Source organism: Macaca thibetana, chromosome 7 (genome assembly GCF_024542745.1).
Source record: "Macaca thibetana thibetana isolate TM-01 chromosome 7, ASM2454274v1, whole genome shotgun sequence".
Classification (NCBI taxonomy): Eukaryota; Metazoa; Chordata; class Mammalia; order Primates; family Cercopithecidae; genus Macaca; species Macaca thibetana.
This window is the reverse complement of record NC_065584.1, coordinates 141,989,916-142,004,353: the sequence shown is the minus strand read 5'-3', so window position 1 is coordinate 142,004,353 and position 14,438 is coordinate 141,989,916. Positions and strand designations below refer to the sequence as shown.

The window sequence follows — 14,438 nt, the reverse complement described above, 5'->3', positions numbered from 1 at the left end:
CTTGGCTCCATTATCAGCCTTGGCATCACCCAAGGTGGAACCACCAGACATTCTACACCCCAGAAGTGATATACGATGAAACACACACATCACCCATGAAGTGTTCTTGCCTTTCCGAAAACTTGAAACTTGATCTAATCAAGCTTCTAGAGCTAATAAGAACACAAAAAGTTGTATCCAGAATGTGAACATTTTTACAAGACAACTGACTCAGTCCTTAGGTAGGAATAAAACTAGTTGGGAGAGATGGGGGCAGCAATGCTCTAGCTTAAGAGACTTTAGAAACATAACTAAATATAAACACAATGTATGCTGATTGGAACAAAGCATCAGAAAAAAAGACACTTCGGAAAATGTTATTGCAGGTTGGTATTAAATAACAGCAAGGAATTATTAATTTCGTTAGGTGTGATGATGGTGTTATAATTATGTAAGAAAAAGTCCATATGTTCAGAGATGCATGGTGAAGTGTATAGGAAACATATGCAGAATGTCTGGGATTTGCTTTAAAATACTGCACAAGAGGGGAAAAAAGAGGAAGGAGTAGATAAAGCAAGTATGGCCAAATCTTGCTATTTGCTGAACCTGGGTAACGTAGAGGGCTCCATCAATTATTCTCTCTGTTCTGCGTCCATTTGGCATTTTCATTATCAAATATTTTAAATTTCACATGGTGTCAAAAAAATGTAATCCTCTGACACGAAAAGTAAACCATACAAAGTAGAATAGAAACACTCATAAGAAAAAATGTCCAATGTTAATAATAATTAAAGACATTACCAATTAAAAACAGTAATGGGTTACCCTTGACTACCTATTAAATTTGCCCAAAACTATTGACTGAAGAAATGAGTGTTGGCAGGGCTGGGAGGGGCAGCTCCTCTCCTGTGTTGCAGGTGGCTTTGTGAATTAGTATGACCCTTCAGGCAATTTAGCAATAAATATTAAGAGCCATAAAGCTGTTCATACCCTTTGATCCACTAATCCCACTCCTGGGAATTTATCCTAAGGATATAATTCAAACATAGGAAAAAGCTCTATATATAAAGATGTTCTTGCTCCCATTATTTATAATAGAGAGAAAATGGAAATAACCTTAATGTCTAGCACTAAAGGAATGGGTAATAAATTACAAAATATCAATTTGATGGAGTATATTACACAAACACTAAAAACAAATACACTGCAAAATGGAAAGTTTACAAAAAGCCTCAAGGGATAGAAAAGCAAAAGTTTACAATGATGAAAGTAAAAGCTGGAACAGAAGTTGGATAAATGAAATACTTCTGGGGTTGTGGTTGGGTTAAAGTTTGTTTTGTGTAAACTTCCTTCCATTTTTGTAGAAATAATTTCCAAAAAATACTCTCATAGTGTGCCTTTTTCTTTCCTTTTTATAGTATTAAGATTGTTAATGTTGACTTTTAAAATCTTTAAATGAAAGGAACTAAAAAGTTCCAAGAAAGTCAGGGGTAATATTTAATCAAACGATGTAAAAAGTGATGTTAAATACACTCGTTTCACTGTCTCTGAAGAAATCAGAGTGGCTTGTGAGGCAAGGAAAGCAAGAAAGGTGGTTTTAAAACATCTTAATGAGCAGCTCATAGTAAGATATTGAGAGGATTCTACTGGTCACTGTCCCCTAGATTGTAGTTTAAAAAATAAATCAATGGCAAATACATCACCTAGAGAGAATGCTGTAGGGAGAAGGTCTCTGGAATTCTCATGAGAGAGCAGAGGGCTGATGCTAGCCTGGAGAGACACCTGGTTCTGGGGAGAAGGAGCCGGACAGCAGTAGGATTTGAGGGTGCTGTAGCTTCTAACAAGGCTCATGGTTTTCGGCAATGGTGCTCCAAGAAGCAATTATGCTATTGTGCTAAATGAATGCTGTCTGTGCAGATTAGCTTTTATCCTGGAACATTTCTTACAGAAACATCTTTTCTAGTATATTCTGTGATCTGAATTGACTTGTTCAGATAAGAGCATAAAGGATGCTACGGCTGGCAGAGTCAGTGCACTTCTGGCCCCAAGGGGTGCCAACCTTGAATCCTAACTTAGTCTCCCCAGTGGTCTGCCCTGAAGAACCTCCCATGCCTTTCCCAAGTGATGCACTCAGTTTCTAAAATAAGTAGACTCACATGCTGCTGGGTTTGATTGCCTCCTAGGAACATCTGACTCTCAAGCCTTTGGTTGTTTTTTTCACAATCTTTAAGTCACACACTTGTGTGGCTGGTATTATTTCTGACTACTAACTTCAAAGAACCTTGAAATATTGTCTTTTGTAGCACCTAGCATATGAAAAACACTCAAAAGGTAGCTACTATTATGTGATTACTGATGTTTCTCCTTCCCTAGACTGTGAGCTTCCCAAGAGTAAAGACCTTGATCATCTTTATATTCTCAGATAACAAATGAATGAATCAATGAATCCATCCAGCTACTCCTAAACAATCCATCCCATAGACTTCAGGACAAAAACTGTCTGGAACAGACACGTGGAGTCCCAGTTGGACCAAGATGATCTTGCTAAACACATGTCCCCAGAGCAACCCCCAAATCAGGAGTTACTCCAAAATCCAGGGTACCATATAGCTGGTATGCAAGAAATCCATTAGGCACCTTTGCTCTCACTTCTTGATGTATTACATGTTTAAGTTTGACCTTCAATTTACCCTTCACAAAGCTGCATTTAGTTCTAGCTGTCACCAGGTGGTGGTAAATGACGCAACGCACCAGGCTCCAATCAGGGCATTAAGAACTGAGACATTAGAAGCACTGATTTTCTGGACCTCACCTATTTGATTTATGCAAGAACAGAATCTTGCAACAGCTAAATTTAAACATGAAATAGTAGGCCCCCTTACAGAACAAGGGGAAAAACACATTTTCACAAAATCTGGGACCTTTTAACTGATATTAATATAATTTTTTCTAATTTTTGTTTTGATGAGTATGTTTCTTTGTAACTCAGACTGAATATGTGAATATGTGCCTTGCAGCCCGATCAATCATGCAGGATGTTAGTCTCTAAGAATACAGGCCAGTTTGATATTTAAGGAGGGAGGGGAAACAAAAGTTCTTTTAATTTCTTAAAACAGATCATGGCTTTCCCCCGCCCCATTAGCTACAATCGAGTTACCTGCATAGGTAGTTTGAGCTAAGTAATCATCCTTAACCATGGTCACATGCTGGAATCTCATGGCGGGAGCTTTTACAAAATACAGATGCTCTGGCACCAGAAATGCAGAATATCTCACTCTCTCAATTAAAAACCCCCTACATTTTTAATGTTCAGACTCACTAGCATGGCACGGGAGGCCCTTCCGCTGTGCTCCCTATTTTCCCACTTTCATTTCATGCCCGTACTGTCCCTACAATGAACCCTATATTTAGGACACTCCATCGTCTCAGCCCTGCATGAACACACTATGGTCCTGCCTCCAGGACTTTGCACACACAGGCTGGTGTCTCCAGTAGGAATGCCTCCCCACCCTCCATCCCCTTTTCCACCGGAAAAACTGCTGCTGTCACAATCCACCCACAGCCACCTCCCAGGCCGGTGCTTTCCAAGTCCTCCAGGCTGGCTTCATGTCCCCCTCCTCTGTGATGGCTCAGCCTTTGAACCTACCCCTGTTAGGACACATCACGGTTACTGCCATCCTCGGTTGACTTCTTTCCCTTGTACTAGACCCCAAACCCACAGGGAACAAGTGTTTAGTGCATCAAATATCTCATATAAAAGATAACTTCTGTCAGGAGCTGAAATCACCCTTGCCAATCCACACATTTAAAGAAAAACTGCTTTAGAAACAGATTGCTATCTTAAAAAAAAAAAAAAAAAAGTTCCCCCAATATGTTTTAAAAGAGCTTATATATCAACCAGACCAAAGTGAAATTGTACAAAAATGTAGTATGGTTCTGGTATGGATTCAGTGAGGAATCCACAGCTGGAAGTTGTGAGGCTTCTCAACTTCCTGGAATTTCTTTCCATTAGTAACATGGAGGACACAGTCCATTTCACATCAGAGGACAGAAATGAGATGGCTCTCGCATTGCAGTTATGTGAGTAGCACTCAATTGTGCAAGACTCATGAAACATAACTCAGTATTGAACTTGGGGACTGTGGAGAGAAATGAATGAAGAAAACACAGCAGCAAATAAGTGTTAAATACCGGACAGCACTTGACATGGGCTGTTAATAAATTGTGCTTCAGGGTATTTTCTTTCGCCAGCTGGCAAAGGATAACAAACACGAAAAATGCCTTATGTAAAACAGGACACACTCCAAACCAGAGCATATAAAAGGTGCACATCACTTTTATTATGTACTGGGAGTGTCATGTGTACAATCAACTCCCCTCCTGTCCGCTCTTACTGATAATAGGAGGAGGTTAAAACTGACGGCATACTTAAGAGTTTCCCGCTGAGACAAAGAAAACCCAGCCACGATGGTAACAGAAAATGTCACACCAAAACTTGATCAATCTCTCACAAATGAAAGGCTAGCCAAAAGAGGGGAACCATTAACATAATTAATTGGGAGTCCATTAGGCTGAGGTGGCTCCAGTGCCTTGGGTTCTAACCTAAGCAAACTGAAACCCAGCTCAGAGTGAATGATCATGGCTTAGGAAGATGAAATTTAAAATTTAACCAATCAGGAAACACCAACTAATCTTTAAATAGGGATTTTTTTTTTTTTTTTTTTTTTTTTTTTTTAACACCGCATCTCCCTCTGTAACCTAGGCTGTAGCATAGTGGTACAATCACAGCTCAATGCAACCTCAAACTCCTGGGCTCAACAGGTCCTCCCACCTCAGCCTCCCAAGTAGCTAGGATTACAGGCGTGATCAACTGTACCTGACTAATTTTTTAATTTCTTGTAGAGACAGGGTCTCGCTATGTTACTTAGGCTGTTCTGAAACCCCCAGCCTCAAGCAATCAATCCTCTTGCCTCAGCCTCCCGAAGTGCTGGGATTACAGGTGTGGCCTAAGTAGGGACTTTCTGCTTTAACCAATCAAATATTTTCCTTGTCTTGTTTCCATAAACACCTATAAAAGCTTTTCCCTCAAGTGCCCTAGGTGAAGCCCTCAATTGCTTGTGGCCTGGTGCTGCCTGCTCAAATAAACTCTTTAAAAACAGAAAATGAAAAACAAAACTGAAACGGTCACATTTAATCAAACTGCTTAAATCTTATAAGGAAAATGGAATTCAATATTTTAAATCCACATTAAGTTTATTATATTTGAACATTTATTCGACATTATTGTTTATTTTATTTAAAATTTGTTTTATTTTGTTTTCATTTTAAATGAATGAAGTCTGAGTGAGCTCTAGAAAATTCCATCCCTGACCCAGTCAGTTCACCATTTCCCTGGATTTCTATGGAGAACTTCAAGCTATTTCCTTGTGAAATTTTCAAATTTTCAAATAATGTAATGGCATTAAATTTCCCCTGAAATAAACATTTTAAATTATTTTATTTGAAATTTGTTTATAATGTTTTCATTTCATTTTCATTTCATTGTTTTCAAAATCAGAGTGTCGGGGCTGTGTGTACTTGCACACATCGCAAAACTCAACCACAGGTTCATAAATACTCCAAAGCTCCCCAACCACCATCCCCAACACCCCTGCTTTGTTATTCCTTCTCACGGGCCCTCATTCATAGACATTCTGCTTAAAACAGCTTTTACAAAAGAATAATTCATTTTCACACTGAAAACTTTATCGAAGATGTATAACTGCCAATCAAAGCATCTAATCAAAATGAGATTACTAGGGCTGTGAATTCTAGGTCAAAATAGAGCAATACGATACTTTATTGTGAGTTCTTACAGCCTTTTCAAGGGAAATTTATGCCAATACATTATTTGAAAATTTGAAAATTTTACAAAGAAATACCTTGAAGATCCCCGTTATTGTTTTCGAAACCCCTAGAAATCCAAGGAAATGGTGAACTGACTGGGTCAGGGACAGAACCTTCTAGAGCTCACTCAGGCTTCAGCCGTTGTCTCCCTCTGCCTGCTCTTTTCCTGACAGTGCCGTGTCTTTAACCCAACTCTTGATCCCTCTATGATCTGGCAAACCATTGTTTCCATTTCCCTTAACAAAAGAGGAATTGTGTTTGATCTCCACACACCCACTGTGAATATGAGAATAATTGATATTTTACATTCTTCCTCTGAAAAAAGTGTTTTAGTTTTGCTCTAGCATTCCTTAATTCTATTTTGGAAGTCCTGTAACATTGTAATTTCATAGTTATTGTATTTTTAAAAGTGCATTCTCTTTGATAAAAGCCACCACAAAATGTAAGAATAAAAAGAATAAAGCTCAGCCTCTTTTTAACAAAAAAAAAAAAATGCATAGAGAAATATGACAAGATCAGAATCTGCCCTGCACTAATGCAGCATGAAAGAAGAGTTTAATAAGGATGAAGAAAATGGTACATTATCTCATTTGGGGGGGAGTAAAGGAAATGAATTAAGGCCACAACAAAACGAAACTGAAAAATTGCTAAATGAAGCACTGAGTGGGGAAAATGAAAAATCAATGAAGGAATGGAGGGGAAAAGGTACATTTTTCATCTTCATGATGCTTGATTGGGTTTGTGGAAATTCATTTTCAATTAATGTGTCTTGTGGCATTCAGCCAGGCTAGATATGAACACGGCACATATTTTAATCAATTTTTTCCTATTAAGTTTGAAGTAATATATAACAATAGAACTATACCATTCAAAAGGATCGGTTGCAACTGGCTTCTGAGGTAAAATAATGTAATTTGGTTTGATTTCTATCTTATATTAAAGATGACCCAACTTCTCCTGAAGGAGAGGAGGAGCACTCTGGCTCCCCCGGATACCTAAATATGACTTGGCTATACAAATGTCAGGGAAGGACGGTTAAACTGCTTCCCAATCTGGGCACATTCTCTGAGAAGGAAGAAAGAAGGAGCGTGCAAGCTACAGGAACTTTGCTGGGTTAGCTCATGATTCTCAGAAACAACCCTATGTGGTTATCACCTTCAGACCAGGAAACGGAGGTTCCAAGACTTTCAACATTCATTCATTCCCTTCACAATCATCCAGATGCTGATAGGGCTGAGATTAAGACCCAAGTAAGTGTCTGTGAGGGCAAGGCCCAGGCTGTCCTATTCACACCACACCCTGTTCAGAGGTTTGCTTGCTTCCATCCTCCCTGTGATGACAACCTATGGCTGCCAAGCTGTCCTGGAGAATTGGCAGGGCTGGGAAGAAGGCTGATATGTGACATGTCTGTCACAAAGGATCTGCTGGGGCCCTAATTCTTTAGGCTGTTCTTTTTTTCCCTCTATGATTCAAGAGGAGACTGGTGGAATGGAGATAGGGAAGAAGCTTATTTACCTCTGTGCTTTCCTTGATGAATTCAGTTTCAGAGACAAAACACCAAATCCTGAACAGGAGTGTCCAGGGAGAGAACTGTTTTAAAATCATGTAATACATATATACGGAAGCCCCTAGCTCCACATCTGGCACAAAGATGATGCTAAAAAATTGCATTTTGAAAGCTCTTCCTGAAGTTCAAGTGCATGGAAAGTGAACACTCTCCGGCACTAGCCAGGGCTCTCCTTGGAGCCTTCTCGCTGTCCTCCCTGCTCCTCTCCCCTGCTATTCACCCAGCACTCACTGGCCAGAGGCACCACTCTGGAGCTCAGATCTGATCAGGCAATGGGGAGCCATTGAGGAATTATGAGCAGAGTGATGAAGGACATCCTTCTTGGCTTGGTGCTAATAAACCATCACAATTGGTGTCGACCTTTATTTCTAGCCTCTTCATTTCTCACTCCTTCATACCATCCAAACTAGATGAATGCTCTATGAACTCACCCTATACTTTCTGGTCTGCATGTTTTTGCTTTTATTTATTCTATATCTTGTCTGACATGTCCACCCATTCAATCCCTGCCTAGAAAAATCCAACCCATCCTACAAGGCCTGGGCAAACACTACCTCCTCCCTAAAGACTCCACCCACATCAGAATTAGTTTGTACTGGCAGGAAACTAAGCATTTAGCACACATCATATCAGTCAATCGTTATAACTACCTCTGGAGGAGGCAATGTTATGACCATTCCCATATTATTGGTAAGGAAACTGAACCTTGGAGAGGATAATTTGCTCAAGATACAAAGCCTAGTCAGTAGCAGAGGCAGGATGCAAAAGCAGACTGAATTTACTCAAAGCCTATGAACTTAACCACTAAGTTTCCCAGCTTCTGTGTTCCCAGCACCTATGACATACTGCCTCAAGTTCTAATGAGTTTAAATGTCAGCCAGAAGGTTCTCTGAGAGCAGGAACTCATGTCCATTTTTGCACTCATGCTCATAAGAGGCTCTTCTTAAATGTGTACCAACTGTCCCATAAGCTCCCCATAAATTGTACCTGGCTTCTCCTCATCCTTATTCTCACTCTTAAGCCCAAGGAATGGGTTTCCTTCAGTCTTGAGCAGATGGGCAGGAAAACAGGATTGTTCAAAGACAATGGCACAGGGGAAACAACTCCAGCTTGATGAAAGTGACATGAAAAAAATCAGTATGGCAATGCTATTAGAGAAACAAGCTTTCTGTGAGCCAAAAATAAAAGGAGTCCTATTCATATGATACACAAAAATAAATTCTACGTGGATCATTATTTATTTGTCCAACAAGTATTTATTGAGCAGCTATCATTTGTCAGTGACTATCCCAGGTGTTAGAGATACAGCCACAAACAAAATAGATGCAAGTCCCTGCCCTCATGGGACTTACATTCTAGTGGAAAGAAACAGGCAACAGATAAAATACACATGCAAAACAGATAAATAAACTGCATGACATATTATTGGATGATAAGTGCTATGGAGAAAAACAGAGTAAGAAAGAAGATAGAGAGGATGGATGTGCAGGTGGTAACTGAAGACCTAAAGATGAACAATCAAACTTCAAAACTATTACAGAAACTATCTTTACATCAAACAAGACACACAACACAGCCAAAAAGATTAACTTTACTTCTGCCAACATTAAAAACTATGTATTATAAAAGATACCACAAACAAAAAACGTTGACTAGGAGAAGATAATGGCACCCAAATAATTTTTGATAAATAATGAATGTTGATGAGAGGTAGAGTTCCTACAAGTCAGCCGGAAAAAAGAAAAACAACCTAACATAAAAATGAGCAAATGATATGAACAACCATTTCATAAAAGAGGAAACTTGAATGGCCAATAAGCTTAAGAAAAGTTTCCCAACCTCACAAGTTTCAATGAGTAGCAATCAGGCTGGCGCAAATTAAGATGAAAACAATGAGATGCCATTTCCTAGCTGGCCAAAATTATAGTCCACACAGTGCCAAGTGGTGGTGAGCAGTTGGAAAATCTGCCCTCTCACATGTGACTGGTGGAAATGTATGGGCACTGTGGGCAGCGATTGGGCAATATCAAGAAAAGGTGAAATTGTGCCAATCCCACGCCCTAGCAATGCCTCCTCTAAGTATATTTCCTAATTAGAGAAGCCTGGAGACATGTTGGTATTGTTTGTAAAAGAATAAAAATGTCTATCAATAGCATAAATAAGTTACAATATATTCAAACAAAAGGATATTAGCCATTGAAATGAATAATCTAGATCTATATGGAATAACAGCAAAAACAAAATGGAGAAATAAGTCACAAAATATGTACAATAAAATTTATTGTTAATATATAAATTAAAATGTATATAAAATTTAAAACACAAACTAAGCCATATACTAATTTTATATATACATACACACAGTAAGATCATCAAGGCATGGCCCAGCTAGAGACCAAATTGCCTCTGAAATAGAAGAGAGGGTGAAAGAAGGAAAAGGAATAGAATCGGGGAGGGGTAAAAAGAGAACCTCTTCTTTATCTGTGATGTGTTCTTTTATTTAAAAACAAAAATCGGCCGGGCGTGGTGGCTAAAGCCTGTAATCCCAGCACTTTGGGAGGCTGAGGCAGGCGGATCACGAAGTCAGGAGATCAAGACCATCCTGGCTAACACAGTGAAACCCCGTCTCTACTAAAAATACAAAAAGAAATTATCCGGGCGTGGTGGCGGGCGCCTGTAGTCCCAGCTACTCCGGAGGCTGAGGCAGGAGAATGGCATGAACCAGGGAAGCCGAGCTTGCAGTGAGCTGAGATCCGGCCACTGCACTCCAGCCTGGGGGACAGAGTGAGACTCCGTCTCAAAAAAAAAAAAAAAAAAATCACACTTTGGGAGGCCGAGACGGGCGGATCACGAGGTCAGGAGATTGAGACCATCCTGGCTAACCCGGTGAAACCCCGTCTCTACTAAAAAATACAAAAACCTAGCCGGGCGAGGTGGTGGGCGCCTGTAGTCCCAGCTACTAGGGAGGTTGAGGCAGGAGAATGGCATAAACCCGGGAGGCAGAGCTTGCAGTGAGCCGAGATCTGGCCACTGCACTCCAGCCTGGGCGACAGAGCGAGACTCCGTCTCAAAAAAAAAAAAAAAAAAAAAATGAGGAACAAATGTGCCAAAATGGCAACATTTGTTAATCCTAGAAGAGGGTACATGGGTTTTTGTTTTTTATCATTCTCTACAACTTTTTGCAATTTAAAATTTTTTCCAATTAAAAAGTAACAAGAAAAAAAGAACAAAGGCTAGTTTTGGAGTCACAAATCTGGGTGTGAAGTGCAGCACCATCATTATTTGCTGAGAGACTGCCAGCTACTTATTTTTTAAGACTCTAAGCCTCAGTTTCCCATGCTTAAAAAACTGGGCAAATAATACCTTCCAGAGATGACTGGCATGGGAGTGTGACATCCATATGCATAGCCTTGGAATGAGAGAAGCATTCGTGACTGGTAGTGACCTGAAACATGAATTACTTAGCCTCACATAGTGTCTATGGCCAGAAACTGGGCACCAGGTGTCTGAGAAACAGTTCAAGGTCAATTAGAACAATTTCAATAAAGAGAACATAGGTTCAACAACATTTCCAAAGAAAATATCTTTTCCCTTGAAAAGACAATTTATACTGTGAATACAGTAACCAACACCTGTCATAAAGTAAACCTGTTTTTTTAATACATACAATACATACAGAAAAAAGGCTGCCACAATTGTGCTCTGATACCTTCTAAAAATTGACATTTTAGATAAAGTGTCTAAGGTTTTAAAATAAATAAGTGAATAATACCATGTTCAACACTAGAATTAGAAACTATAACATTGTCATTTACGATAAATCATTCCTGCCTCAAACTTTTGAGTAGCACCTCCTTTGGGTGGGGCATGAGTGGCCATGAGACAGAGCTGCAGCCTTGGAGTCCAAGGCTAAGGATCCAGTTAAGGGAGGAAAGCGGTGGCGGGGCAGGATTTGAGCATATGACTCAGGTTTGACAAGCAGTAAGTCAAGCTCACCCATATCACAGTACAGGCAGGAAAGAGGTGAATTGAGGGTCACACAGCAAAGGCAGACAAGAGCAGGTTGAGGTAGGTCCTGCGATGCAAGGAACCCAGATCTAAGAAGATCAACAATGAGCCTAGGACCCAGTGCCAGGGCCAAGTGCAGGAGGCGTGGAGGGCATCCACTTAGGAGGCACTCTCAGGCTATGCAGTACTCCAGGAACCTCACTCACTATCTGCTCCAGAATAAGGCCTGCCTGGCCTCCAGGTACTGTTCATAGCCCAAAAGCGAAAAGAAACTCTAAAAGCAGAAGAAAGCACACCACCCTGAAAGCGGGACTCACATGGGTGACCCATTTTCTCTAAAGGTCATTGCATTTTCTTAATTATTTCCTTTTTAAAAACTTGGTAATGAATCAATGCTGCTAGAACAAATGCCAGTGACTTAGAAAAACATTACAGCAATAAAGGTATCCCCCAAAAGCAGTGTAGGTAACAACACTAAGCTAACATCCAGATGAGATTCTCAAATCTGCCTCTGTCTCTCTAGTGGAAGTCTGAATACCCAGCATCGTATCTGGGGATCTGTGGCTAAACACAGCACCGTGCACAGGTGAACAATATTAACAGTTAATTACTAATGTGGAGAAGTGTTCATCTGCTTCTTTCCCATCCCCTCCCTCCTTGCTTACGCTGGGCAGAAGCATCTAAATGAAAGCAAAGGCAAATATTAGCAAGAAAGCATCTTTGTGCCTGCTTTGCCATGAAGGAGTGGTAGAGTGGAGAACTAGCCAACATCTGAGGGACACTGGGCCTCTGAACGCACTCACTCCACCAGCCCAGTCTCCCAGCTTATGTAGACTCATGCCACCCATTGCTATGACTGCAGCTACTACTGCTAGTTCTCAGCAAAACTGTCATGTTCTGATAAAACACCAATGCCTGCAGCAATCTCAAGAAAGACCTCTGTAAAAATAAAGCATACATGAAGGATGTTTCAGTTCAACATATTTCAGTCAAATAGATTTCTCTTTATCAGATACACTCATTTTCGTGAAGTTGGTTGCACCAATTCAGGCAAAATGCTGATGGTGATAGAAGCAAGCTAAACTCCTCTTAGAAGAGTCCTAAGATGAGTATTGATATCCATTCAGAAAGGACACCTTCAGGGCCACCTCCTATATACAAATAGAACCAAACCACATGGACACCTGGCTGCTTCTGTACTTTCTGGGGGGTGATCTGGTGGGAGCACTTCCTTCCCAGAGCACTAACATTCTTCAAGCTCTCTTCCCATCTCCTTAGCAGATGTCTTTGGCAGCTTTTCCGTAAGTAAAGATTCATCTTCCAAGCCTCCACCTGGAACTTTCTGAAAGGTTTTACAGTAGTCTTTTCCATTGCAGTTCCTTCTTCGATGTCTACTCAAGTTCCTAAAAATATTCTGTGGATCTGTGAGTTCTCTTGACTCTGCAGCTTGAGGCTGTACAAGTCAGGGTGACAGTATGTGGGTGTTTTCACAAACAAGAGCCCCACATGGTCAAATTTTCCTTTCAATAATACGTCCTTCCTGTTTTGTTCATTGGCTCATCATAGATAAATACCACCTCTTCCCAGCAGAGAGTGTACAAGTGTTCTTCTAATCACGAACAATAAAGGAATCGCCTCCAACCAGAGCAGGCTACCAATTTATCATCTTCCAAAGAGCCGGAGACTAAATCTGGAGAAGAGTTCGTGCGACATGATCTGGAGACAGTTCAATTGAGTGGATTAGGTTTGTGGGCTCGGTGCTATGGCTCCTTTCCCCTACCCCCATATGGCTAATTACAAATTATGAGAAGTACTTGAAATTCTCTAAACACACGGCATTCAGTAAGAGTGTGCTTTCATGTGTGGCACATTTCAGTATGCCACACAACAGTTTTAAATTAAATTGTGTGCCAGCAAATGACTGAACCATGTAAAAATGGAAGATATTTGCGATTAAGAAAATTTACATTTTAAAAATTGCTTTTTGTATAAATAATTCTTGCCAAGACACTGATGGCTAAGCTAGAAAACAGCACAGAGCACAAAAGAGCAGAGAGAAATATACCCAAAGATTGAATGTGGCCAACAAAACTCCCAAAAGGAAAGAAGAAAGGCAGCCCTGTGCATTGGTCAGGAAATCAACATAGCTACTTTTGCTTTTAACTCACTTAACTTTAGGTATACACAGCAGGAACCCATTTACTGGTGGTAATAATAACAGCCACTAATATTTATTATTTCTTATGATCCAATTAACATGCTGTGCATTTTATACATGTCATCTCATTGAACTCTTACAAAAAAATGGGTAGATACTATTATTAACCCTATTTTATAGACAAGGAAACTAATAACTTTATTAGTTATAAATAAATCAGGTTTGTCTGATGCTAAAGTCCATGCTCGTTGCTATTTTTCTAGGCCATCTTTCGTTATATACACATAAAGGTCTCTAACTGCAGGTGCATGTGGATTTAGGGACTAGTAACGTAAAGCCTTGTTTGGCCAACTGGCTAGACAGCAGATACTCAAAGCCTCAACTCTCTGAATTACTCATCTATTCTCCCTGATCCAGTTTGTTTCCCCCAAGGAACTGCTGCATTATGACTATAGCATCACTCTTTAAAAAAATCTAAGAGATGACCATTAAATACTTTCGAAATCATTCCTTAGGAACACAATAATATTCTGCTTTGCCTTAAACTTGAGAGGTGGTCATTGTTAATATAATTATTTTACCAAGATTTTTTTTCTTCTCTTTCTAAAGGGATACCATGTGGCCAAGTGTAATGTCTTCTGTATAGACAGAAGTGAATAATTTAAACCAGGGCAAGGCAGACATGTGCATACATGCACAGCTGGAACAGGATCCATGAGAATCACTCTTAGTCTCTGTTCGTGGTAGTCCAGCTTTCAATGACTTAAGTGGATTGGATTCTGTCCCTTTCAGTTTCTATTATCTGTTTAACAAGTGTACCTCATCCCACCTTAGAAACAT

General features: G+C 40.0%; 1 protein-coding gene across 2 annotated transcripts in view; it reads right to left on the bottom strand.

Moving 5' to 3' along the window:
• The window catches only part of MYZAP (myocardial zonula adherens protein), a 324,346-nt gene that overhangs the window by 26,863 nt on the left and 283,045 nt on the right, over positions 1-14,438 (bottom strand). Inside the window, exon 11 of one of the 2 annotated variants that reach the window (XM_050796830.1) lies at positions 8,669-13,156. The exons of the other annotated variant lie outside the window; for it this stretch is intronic. Coding sequence (XP_050652787.1) covers positions 13,103-13,156 — 54 coding nt within the window. The 3' untranslated portion in view covers positions 8,669-13,102. Of the gene's footprint in view, positions 1-8,668; positions 13,157-14,438 lie in introns of those variants that run through there. 2 annotated transcript variants of the gene reach the window in all.